This window comes from Ambystoma mexicanum, chromosome 2p (genome assembly GCF_040938575.1).
Source record: "Ambystoma mexicanum isolate Mex_15411 chromosome 2p, UKY_AmexF1_1, whole genome shotgun sequence".
Lineage (NCBI taxonomy): Eukaryota > Metazoa > Chordata > Amphibia > Caudata > Ambystomatidae > Ambystoma > Ambystoma mexicanum.
In genome coordinates this window covers 472,185,724-472,197,520 of record NC_090923.1, presented here as the reverse complement: position 1 = coordinate 472,197,520, position 11,797 = coordinate 472,185,724, and the positions used below count along the sequence as shown (strand labels likewise).

General features: G+C 48.0%; 1 protein-coding gene across 1 annotated transcript; it reads right to left on the bottom strand.

Annotated features, from left to right (window-relative positions):
• Window positions 1-5,548: 5,548 nt before the first annotated feature.
• Window positions 5,549-6,997, bottom strand: LOC138567752 (myb-related transcription factor, partner of profilin-like). Its single transcript, XM_069646234.1, has 2 exons — window positions 6,586-6,997; window positions 5,549-6,150 (listed from the first exon to the last, which is right to left on the bottom strand). The coding sequence occupies exons 1-2, from the start codon at window positions 6,995-6,997 to the stop codon at window positions 5,549-5,551; spliced, it is 1,014 nt and encodes a 337-aa protein (XP_069502335.1).
• Between the last annotated feature and the right edge of the window lie 4,800 nt (window positions 6,998-11,797).

Here is an 11,797-nt window from a genome sequence, read left to right as displayed (position 1 = left end):
TCTCATGGGGAGGGAAGCCCCCTATGGGATTAGTGACAATCTGGGGAAAACATGGTATCTCCATAGCTTACCTAGCCCTAATCAGCCTTCCGCTATAACCCCCTGCAGCACTATCCCAATTGTTCCTATCTGTTTCCTTGAAACCAGTAAGGTAGAGAGTACTGGGATGAGGAAGAATCCAACTGACTCACTAAGAGTCCTCAAGATCCGTACTGAGATGAGGAGGGGTTGTGGAAGCATAGAGAGCACCTCTATGAATCATATTGAACAGTCTAGACTTTGTGGATTTCCTAGTGGCCGAGACACAAGTCAGTAGAGACGCTTCGGGGAGCTTCACCGTGGCCACGCCATGCCTGGAAGCAGGAAACCGAAGCACTGGCTGATCAAAAGAGCTGGAGAGCGTGGTCTGCCTGGGACGTGACGCCAGATATATGATATGATATGGCATTTGTGACGTGACGCCAGAGAGCAGAAGGCTGCTGCTGAGCCACCCCTGAACTTGAACGCGGAAGGAGGACTCTGAGGGGGCGTGAGAGACCCAAAAGCAGCCGACAGAGACCGATGAGTAACCAGAGAAGGGTTGGGAAATTGGGAGGTTTGCTGGGAACTCCAAGAGGCTATACTGAAATGCGACACAGGTCGGGGCCCGCATGTAGTAAAGAGTGTCCTCCAAAGCCATCTTCTTCGTGGCAGTTCAATTGGAGTGTGGAAGACCAGGTCTGCCCATATCAAGAGCACAAGAAGCAAAAGGGGTCTGGATCCCAAGAGCAAGAAGCCAAAGTGGTCTGGGACCTAAGGGCAAGAAACCAAAGGGGTCTAAGCCCCAAGGGCAAGAAGCCAAAGGGTCCTGGGAACCAATGACAAGAAACCAAAGGGGTTTGGGACCCAAGGCGAGAGAAACCAATTCTTCAGGGGTCTGGGACTCGACAATAAGAATAACTGGCAGGATAGTGAACCTTGCACAAAGTCAAAGGTGTCTGGGACCTGAAAGCAAGAAACCCAAAGGGCCTGGGACCCAAAAAGAGAGAGAAGCGAATATCACAGGTATCTGAGACCCTACAACAAGAATACCTGGCAGGATAGTAAACCAAATTCAAACAGTTAAGGATCAGGAAAAGACATGGGAAGGGAGAAATAACCCTTGGTGTTTGTGGCCATTGTAAAAAGGAATCGCAAATAGGGGGTACTTCTCTTGACACATTGCAGATAGGGGACTCTTTGGTTTTGATGGCTTAAAGCCAAACATCTTGTCTATATGTCTCCCTCTGGGAATTCCTAGGTAGATCCAGGTGTCCCACAGAAATAACTGTGATCTTTATGACTTGTTTAAGTACATGCCAATTACCCAGGCTCCACTTGCCCTTTCCTCTAATGCCCTTGTACTCCTTACCCTGAACATCTCTCTTGTCTCCTTTCCCTTCTTCCTCTCTTTTCCCTACTATTCCTCTCACAGTCTCTCCCCTTGCTCCCTTATACTCCATCTGATGCTCACATCTCCCTTTCTCTCTACTCCTTACCTTCACTCTCAGATTGTATACTATAATCTCTACTCCCACTAATATCTGTACATACCTCTCCCTCTCTGCTACCACTACCCTCCTCTATACTCTCATCCCCAAGACTCCACCCACACTTTCCTCCACAGTCACCTTCCTTTCGGGCTCTCAGTCAGCCTTTTCAACCACACTCACTCACACCCATCTACACTCTACATTAGTCTAACTCACTCACCTTACATGCACTCTCACACCCAAATACCACTTTCTCTCAGAAAGCAATACCTCACTTTGCACATGCGATCTGTAATTCTCCTGAACGCTCTGCTGCACCATCCTTCCTCTGCCTAGTTTCTTGGTCCTCCTTCTCCTGCTTTTACCTCATCTGAACAACCCACACTGGAATGACTGCCCTGGTCTTTCTGCCCCGTCTTCGTGCACAGGTCCGTTGGCTGTTGGAAATGGCAGACGGATCAAACCATAATTTGTGAAGTTTGTATCTGGATTATGTGGAGAATCTGCATTGCCAGGGAGATCTGTGCAGCGTTCCTTAGCCGCTCTGCTTGTCGCCTGCCTTTCTCTTCGGTGAGCTACATACTTGGGGCCACTACTGAGAGGAATCTGGTACTTGTGATCATAGGAACAAAGAGAGAAAACAATGATGAGCATTGTGCACAATAGGTAATGTAAGGAACTCATTGTGGCAATCGTAAAAACAGACAAAAGTGATCACAGTTAAAGGATGTTTATTAAACTGTATATAACTAAGATGGGAGCAGGCTAGGGCCATCAAATAATAATAAGGAAGTCCTTGTGGTGTCTTGTGAAATAAAAGGGCCTATACTAAAAAGAAAACGATTGCCAATCCTTTACGCTAAACACAAACAAAGAGTGTGGGATAGGATTCACAGGAAAGAAAGAAGTGTTCACAAATAATAAGTCAGGATGCAGTAGTCGGGTCTCACTTCCCCACGGTTTGAGCATGGGACAAGGTAGGACTCTGGAGCACAGCACACGCTCAAGCTTTCCCAGCACGAGCTAACAGTTCCACTCTGAGTTTATCAGGCCCTTTGGTGGTTAAGTCTCTTTCCTACAAAAAGTCTCTTGCCTCCAAGGACCTGATGTCTTCAACAAAATAATAAAAAAAAGTTATTTTCTGCTTGAACGTTGGGTGATACCTTTTTACCCCTGGATCCTCCTTTTTTGGGCTCAGATCCCCAAGAAGTCTTTAGCTGTATTAGGCTCTTTGGTATTCAAACTTCTCGCTTCTGAGGGTCTGATGAGCTCCAAAAATATTAAACAAAGGGCCAACAATAATAAATCAAAGTTCTTCTCTGATTGTTTCTATTTGTGTTTGGTTGATAGCTTTTCACCCCTGGCTGGCCCTCTTCCGGGCTCAGACTCCTCTCGATTGTTAGCCTCCCTCGGCCGGGTTCACTATTGCTTTCAACACAATCTTCTTTGTAACATCTATCTGATTCACAAATCTTAATGTCTTTTTGAACAGTTCACTGTGGATATCCCTCTGTCGGGTTCACTCTTGTCAGCACACTATTCATTAGGACTTCAGACTTTGCCCCCTTTTATCGGCATCCCTCGGTTTGTTTCACTCTGGCCAACTTTACGATGTGGGATTTGCTTCCCTTAGCTTCACAATCATTTGTCGGTCAAAGGCTTTCAACTGTACAGAGGATTTTACCAGACCCCTGTATGACCACTTTAACCCCTTTCTCGCCTTTCTCCCAAGGCCTTCTGGTAACAGTAGTTCATCAACAGGGTATTCGCTCAGAGTTTCCTGAGTGAGCACCCACGTGGTGCTTGACTCTTCTATGCTGACTTTACCCTTGTGTATCAATAGTTCTTGGTACTTTCTTTAATCAGCCACTTGCAACTTTCCTTCAACACAGTTCGGTCTCTTATTGGCTCTTCCCTCGACTCACCGGCTGTGATGAATCGTTTGGCTTTTCTTGCCCATGGAGTCAAGGCGGGTAGCATGGGTACCATCTCTCCCCAGCTTGGTTGTCTGCAGAGGACCCTGTGTACCAGTGACATCTGCTACAACACACGCTGGCTATTTGCGATCTCACATTTCCTTCTGCAGAGGTTTCACAGGCCTAGGTCAGAAAGGGCAAGGTCACTTCTCTCCTTGGCACCATCTGGAATTGCGCTGTCTTTCTTCTCCTCTTGAACTGCTGTGATGAGTTGGCTCTCTCACTGTGCGGTCTGCCTTGCTTGTATTGTGCTCTCGTGCTCCACCTTTGATCCCTGTGGGGAACGGAAAGGGTGGTCAGGTGTGTGTAAAAATCATCAAATGCCTGACCCTGCCTGACGCTTGTTTCGGGACATGTTGGAGAAACGGCTTTGGTGTTTTTCCATCGTTTTTCGTGGCGTGTGAAAGTGTTTGTGTTGAAAAAGGGGAGAGTTAGAGGTTCTGCGTGATAGGATGGGGAGAAGGTGTTATAAGAAGGGGAAATTGTATTCCTCATTCTAGTGGAGTAGGTGATTTCAGAAGGGTAAGTTTGGTAGTGTTTGTGAAATGAATAGGAGCGATTATTGGAACAGTAGTATTTTTTTAATGCTGACTGCAAGTTTGGAAAATGATAACCAGAGGGATGTGGAAAAGAATGACCGGGAGTGTTTGGGTAGGATGTAACAAAACAGGAGTTCTGGGAGAGATGATTTTTGGGTGCAACCGGGTTTGGAATCTTAAGGGATTGTATATATATGGAGGGGTCCCTGGATCTGGGCAGGAGGGATTCAGTGGGAGGAAGGGAGGCAGATGTAGTACAGCCTATAAAGATCTTGGGGTTCTCGCCCTCCTCTCCTTCTACCTCAGTATAGTACCGCGTCTCACCTGGGGTATTTCCCCAAGAGTGAACCGCGGGTTCCCCTGCCCAGGTGATCCTACCCCACTTGTTTACCCCTAGGGTTGGGATAAGTGAGGGCCAGTTCATACTTGGCCACCTGAATAAGGAATTTGCGGGATCTACTCGGGGGAACACCCTCAGGTTTCTCACAGTAAGGAGCGAGAAGATGTTTTGCTTGACATTTTCAGCCATTCACAGGTCGAAGAGACACAGACTAGGTTGAGCCCAACTCCTACACCCCACTGCTTGGACAGGACTGGCTTTGGGAAACCCAGTGTTAGGCCCCCTACCACAGATTGAGAGGGCTCCTGATACCCTAAAATCCCCTCCCATGTTCCCTAGTGAAGGTAGTCACTACCTTATCCTAACCCTGGGGTTGGCATCAGGAGAGAGGATCGCATGGGATGAGATGGCTGTCAAGAGGAAGTGATGACTCCTTTGGGAAGGACACAGTATTCACCCTTTACCGAGGATGAGAATCCTATAATTCCCAAATACCTAATGGCATGTTGTCATTCTTCAAATCCCTGCCATAAAACTACCCAAAGAAAATGCTTTGAAAAGTCATTTAACCGAATAAGGTGTGTATCTTGCTAATTCAGGACTTAACTCTAACATCCTCTAATTGTCATGATACTGTTTTAAGTAGAGGTTCTAACTCCAATGTTAGAACACACCTTCTTTTCAATAATCCCTACCTCTGACAACTCTCAATTTACAAGACAATCCAAACTAGCTGAATATCAAAGGACCAAAACCACTTTGGACTTCAAGATCCATAATGCCTGTGGTACTGGGACAAGGAAGAGGGGCTCAGAGTTAATTAGGATCCAAAGTGCCATTGATCAAAATGAGCGGTCTAGTTTTTGTAATGGAAAACACCTGAGTGGGACATTTAAATTGAGAAATGAATTGTAGCTGACGGGAGGTGTGAACAGTGAAGCTGAAGAAGACCAGAGTGCTGAGGTCGCCGTGGAGGCAGCAGGATGCTCAGCTGATGTCGATGCAAGAAGGGAAGCTGTACGACCGTGCAGAGGATACTCAGTGGGAAGTGGCATCGGAGTGCAAAGGATAGCTGAAGGGGAGATGTGGTCTCATTCAGGCGAGCGATGCTACAGTGTTCAAAGAGAAGCAGAGAAACACTGGAGCGATCGGAGCTAAACATGGACTCAGCAATGGTGGACATTATGCCATTGCCCTCCTGGCCTGCTGTTCCTCCATGCGCTGCATGTGTGCACTTAACTCAACTATTGAGGGTGTTGGTGACCTCATGGGGCTGTGCAGGTCTGGGGGGCTAAACTGCAGGTTGTGGAGGGATGAGAGGTCACACATGTCATCCACCTCCTCCTGTCCTGCATCTTCAAACTGCACGACTGGAGCACTGTCGCCACAGGATGCAGCATCCTCCTCAGTGCACACTGCCAGATCGATGGATTTGGTGGCCACGGTGGTGATGGGTGCCACTTGTGTGGCAGCTGGCTGTACGGGGTTGGCCACGTGAGTTGGGGCATCCGTGCCAGATCTTGCTGGTGCAGGTGGATGTACAAGGTTGGCCACGTGGGTTGGGACATCCGTGCCAGATCTTGCTGGTGCAGATCTTGCTGGTGCAGGTGGCTGTACAGGGTTGGCCACGTGGGTTGGGGCATCCGTGCCAGATCTTGCTGGTGCAGGTGCCTGTGTCCCGGAGGTGTCGGCATCAGCATCCCAGGCAGGACGGCTGCATCGGTCACGTGCAGGTGGACGTGGCATTGCCTGTTGTGCCGTGTCACTGTCACCTGACGTGTCTGCTGTGGGGGAATAGAGAGCATGCTGTTAGTTGTGTGGTGGAATTTGATGGGTCCATCACATGCATCACACTGAACGTTGTCTGCCCACTTGCATGTACACACATTTGACAGGTGAATCAATCAGGTGTGTGTATCTCAGCCTGTACTCAGTCACGCACTGTATGCATGTCCAGGGGGCATGTCTCGAGTGCGTGTTGCTGGTCATCTGGGTCATTGGTAGATGCATTGGGTCACTCCTGCCCTGGTTGGGGGGGTGTTCATTGGTAGATGCATATGGTCACTCCTGCCCTGGCTGGGGAGGGGCAATCAATGGTAAATGCATTGGGTCACTCCTGCCCTGGTTGGGGGGGGGGTTAATTGGTAGATGCATCGGGTCACTCCTGCCCTGGCTGGGCGGGGGGTTCACAACCATAGTTTTGTACTCTGTGCACTTACCAGCATCAGCAGGTGGGCATACTCCAACATCTGCCTCGCCGACGCCCTGTATCCCCTCGAGGTGCAGGATACTGCACCGCACCTCCCACGACTGGAGTTTCAATGGGGATGCTGGGCCTCCACCGGTGCCAGTGCTGTGCTGGTGGTGTGCAGCAATAAGATTACGCACTCGCAGCTGTAGGTCATCCCACCTTTTGTGGCAGTCAATTACAGTGCGTATGGTCACCCTAACGGCTGTGCACCTGTGTGCAGCTTCTGCCCAGACCTCCTTATGGCGTTGCTGGGTGCTGCGCTGGTGGTCTGTGCTGAAAAGCATGTCTGCATTCCCTGCAATGTGCTCCACAAGCACTGTGAGCTCCGCCTCACTGAACCTCTGCTTGCGCTGTCTTGTAGCAGGGATAAGGGATGCCATTGTGGTGGTTGGTTTTTCCAACTGAGGGAGGTGATGTGGCCTGTGGTCTGTGAGGATGGCAGTGGATTGTGGTTTAAATAATGGCCGCCTCTCTCTTTCCGGTTTTCGCGATCACAGTGTTTCCGCTTCCGGTAATTCCATGTCCATGTCGCCAGGTACGGTCGTGGTATTTTCACTGCTATTATTGGCATTATGTCCGTGTCCATGGCTGTTTCTGTGCCAGCGGTGACACCGTTTCCGCGTTGGTCTGGTACACGCGACCGACAAGCCGTAATCGGCCATTGACTCCGCAAGCTTGCGGTCGTGGAAACAGTGTCACCGTCATCACGGAATAAACGGATTACGTACCGGCAAACTCGTAATGAGGCCCAGTGTCTAACTGAAAATTCTGAGCTTCTTCCAGCTCACAGCTTTCTCTCAGTTCCACTTCCCCAAGCATAACTAAATTCCATGAAAAAAAAGTCTTGAAGTTTATCTTTCTCCAGTTCAAAGCAATATAGTTCAGAATCACTCCTGGGGTTCCCTTCCCCAAGTTTCAAAACAAACAATTCGAAGGACAAGGGTCTTAAACCTGCAATCCAAAAACAACACAAATAAACCTGCAAAGTCTCAGGGTTCCCTTCCCCAAGACTTCAGTGGCTCACACAGATTCTTTGGTGCTTGCTCCTGTGCACCAAGTTACCTTCACGTGATTCCCTTTATTGGTTCCTGGATTTAGCGTGTGCTCTTGGACTCATCTGGCTTCTGTTTAGCTGCCCGTGGCTCTGCCACCATGTGTCTCACACCCCTTTTCAAATGGTAGCCATGTCACACTGTATTCACTCATTAAGGTTCGCTATTTGGGCTTTTTTCATTGTGCAACAATCATTCAGTATTATTCAATTGCAGTTCATACATTAATGCAGTTTTATTTTTCTTAATTATATTCAGTTTCAACATTTGAGTTCATTCGTTATGCAACATGTATTCAGTATTCAGCATTTTACTGGTTTGCTTTAATGTCAAAATTCCCTTTTTAGTTCGGTATTCAATATGCTTCCATTTCCTTTAAATTTCCTTTTAGTTCGGTATTCAATAATATACATTGGTTTTCAGTACTTTCATTCCTTGGTTGAAGACTTTCGAAAACGTTCCTTTTCAAGGCCACTTCTACAAGCTTAATTAGTTCAAGAGGAAGGATTCGTAATGTTCGGAGTCGTTTGAAAATGTGCTTGTTCCTTTGTCTCTTTCCCATTTCAGTTTCAGTCTGCAGAGTTCTGGCATAGCAAAGGAGGATATAGCATTATACATGACGTAGGTGATTTTAGCGTCAATGCGATCGAGGACAATATTCCTCTCTAGAGGTGTACAGTCAGGCATGTCAGATAGCCATGGCAGATGAGTTTGTATTGCGTGTTTCAGCCTCATGTATCAGTATCGTTCAGTCTCGGGGAGATTGAATCGGGCAGTTAGATCTTCAAAGGGTAGTTTGCCTTCCACTATTACATCACCAACCTTCATTATTCCCATTCATTCCCAACTCAGCCATTTTGGGAGTTTGCCCACCTCTGGGAGATTTCTGTTCCCCCATAAGATTTGTATTGGGGTAACTTTCTGTCCCAACCAATATGTTTATGAGTTTCAGCCCAGATTAGCATCAGATGGGTTGTCATAGTGCGAGGGAGTGGGAGGTTCAGGGTCTGGTAAACGCTTTCTAATGGGGACACTCCCTGTCTCGCAGCTGTCTCTGCTCGGGTGTGTGGTAGCTCTGTGTCTCCATGTAGCATATGGTTAATGACTGCCATCTGGTTAGCCCAATAGTAGGTTTGCAAGTGTGGGAGCCCAATGCCAAATTGAAGCGTTCAGAGTGCTCTTCGTGGGCGTCCTCCACCCCACAGGAGTTTCCTAAGAGTGCTTTCAAATTTGTGGAACTCACGCGCTGGAATGTGTAGCAGGGTGTTCTATAGAATATATAAAAAGCGAGGCAGGGCCAACATTTTGAACAGCGCAGCTCTTCCTAATAGGGTCACTGGTAGTGAGACCCAATGGCGCACATCTTCTGTGAATCTATCCACCATCGGGTGCTGGTTTCTGACTACATAGTTGTTGAGGTTTTACTGTGATTTGTATGCCCAGATATCGGAAATGCCCCACCTCAATGCGGTATGGGCAATCTTCTGGGACAACACTCCCTGCGCCTTTGACCGGGAATAGTATGGATTTGGACCAGTTCACCTTCAAACCTCTAAAAGACCAATATCGTTCTAGTAATTGTGTTACTATGGGACAGGAGTTGGCTGGGTCCCCTAAGTATATTAACAGGTCGTCGGCATACAGGGGAACCCTGGGCCTCATTCCGAGTTTGGAGGTAACCACGCCGCTATTTGCGGCATGGCTGCCTCCAAACTCGTTCCGATTCCGCCCTGGTGAATGGAGCAATTACCGGTCCATTCCAAGGTTGGCGGGACCGGTAATTCCCCATTCACCAGGGCCCTTCCCCATTCCCATTTGAGCCCCCATAGGGCCCAATGGGGAAGGTGCTAATATTACGGTACCATTATTAGCTCTAAAGTCCCTTTGCGGGTCCCATCGTTAACGCCTGCTAAAAGCAGGCGTTAAGGAAGTACCCGCAAAGGGAACTCGTAATAGGGTGGTAAGGGTTTAACGGCACTGATCTCGTTACCGGTGACCGTTAACCCTTACCGCCCTACTTGTAATGAGGCCCCCTGTCCTCCCAATTGTCAGTCCAGCAGAAACCCTTCCATGTCTGTGCGTCTCTTTGCATGGCAGCCGGGGGCTCAATTACTAATGCAAAGAGCATTGCAGATAGGGGACAGCCCTGTCTCGTTCCTTTCCCCAGTTTGAAGACTCGATGATGGCCATCCATTTACCGTAATCTCTGCTTCGGGGGAGTTATACAGGAGTTGTACCCAGCCCATAAAGTGTTCTCCAGAGCCCATTCGGCGCATTATTTCCCACAGTGCCTCCCAGTACACAGAGTCAAAAGCCTTTTTGGAAATCTATTACCAACAGCGCAAGAGGTTTCTGGAAGGCAGGTGCTCTTTCTAGTGCTAGATGGAGTCTACGCATGTTCATTCGCGTGGACCTTCTCGGCATGAAGCTGCATTGGTCCGGGTGGATCAATGATATTATCACTTGCTATAGTCTATTGGCCAGCATCCTCTCAAGGATTTTTGTTTCGCCATTAATGAGGGAAATTGGTCTATATGAGCTACATTTGTCTGGGGGTTTGCCCGCTTTGGGTATTACAATTATACTGGCTTTCTTTAGGTCGGCAGGCTTCCCTGTTCTTTCTAATGTAGATACATGCGAAATAAGTGTGGGGCAACCTCGCTCCCTCCCACCCTTTTCCATACATCCATCGGGAAGCCGTTCGTCCCTGGTATCTTACCAGATTGAAGTTGTGATATAGCTAATATCAGTTCCTCTTCTGTGATGTCTTTTTCAAGAAGAGTTTTTTTGATTGGCGTTTAGTGAGGGAAGGGTGACCCCATCAAGCACTGAGATGTCAAAGGGATTACTAGGAGCTTTATACAGTTCGGCATAATAGGATGCAAAACTTTCTGCAATATCCCGATCCGCTAGCAACAATTCCGCGCTCTCTGTCTTGATTCCTCTGACTTGACGGTGTCCCTCATATCTTCGCTCTAACCATGCCAACATTTTACCAGCTTTATTGCCGGTTTCGTATAATCTTGCGCGCATCGCCCTGTGGGCCTGTTTGGCACAGTCTAAGGCTATATTCTGTAAGTGTTTCTGGGCTAGTAGTAGAGATGTATGTGTGTCAGGCAAGCTTGTTGCGACATACGCTGCCTCTGTTCGTCATACTTCTCGTTCAGCCTCTTCCAGTGTTTTTTGGTGTGCTTTTTTGTGAGCTGTCATCCAGGAGAGAATCTCTACCCCGGGTACCGACTTGTAACCCTCCCATAGCACCCCAGGGCTATCTACCGAGCCAGTATTCATCTCGAAATATGTATTTGTAGCAGTTTGAATGTGTCCTACAAGGTCCGTAGATCCTAGGTAATAGCTGTTAAGGCACCAAGAGGGAGGGGGAAGAGGTCTCTCTGTCATGAGTGTCATCAAGAGGGGGGAGTGATCCGAGATGTCATGTGGGAGTAGAGTCGCCGCAGTCGCTTTGTGTATGTCTGTCGCCGGGAAGAAGAAGTAGTCCAGTCTTGAGAGTGAGACATGGACCTGAGTTGTACAAGTATTCACGGTCATTTGGATGCAGGTCCCGCCAGACATCTTTCAGTCCCAATGCGGAGGTGAAAGTAGCAAGTTTGGTTTGAAGTGTTGGATTCCTCCGTCTTAGGTATGTGCGGTCCATTCCCACATCCATGACTTCATTGAAGTCCCCCCTATTACAAGGGTGCCTGCTGTGTTAGTGGTAAGTATAGGCATGACATCCTTCATTAGAGCAGTTATAAATGAGGGCGGTGAATATATTGCCAGTATGGCAAGTGTTTGGTTCCATATCATACCCTTTATATATACAAACCTCTCCCCGTGTCTTGTGTTACATTAGAGAGTGTAAAGGGAAGCCTCTTATGCAGTAATATTAACACCCCTCTCGAGCCCATGGAGAAGCCAGCATGTATCGCCATGCAGTAGTTGGTGCATTTAAATAAATTACACGTTGTGCCCGGCAGGTGGGTTTCAGTGAGAAGTACTATATTGGGCGCATGTCTGTTTAGGAATTGCGTGACTTAACGTCTTTTAACTCCACTGCCCAGTCCATTGACATTCCATGTCAGAAGCCTCAGGGTTTTAACGCTATATCTAGACAAAGCCATAATAGGT

Coding starts and splice junctions, on each gene's coding strand:
- LOC138567752 (XM_069646234.1), bottom strand. CDS start 6,997: ATGGCATCCCTTATCCCTGCTACAAGACAGCGCAAGCAGAGGTTCAGT. Junction 6,151..6,585: donor ATGCCCACCTGCTGATGCTG/GTAAGTGCACAG, acceptor ATTCCCCCACAG/CAGACACGTCAGGTGACAGT.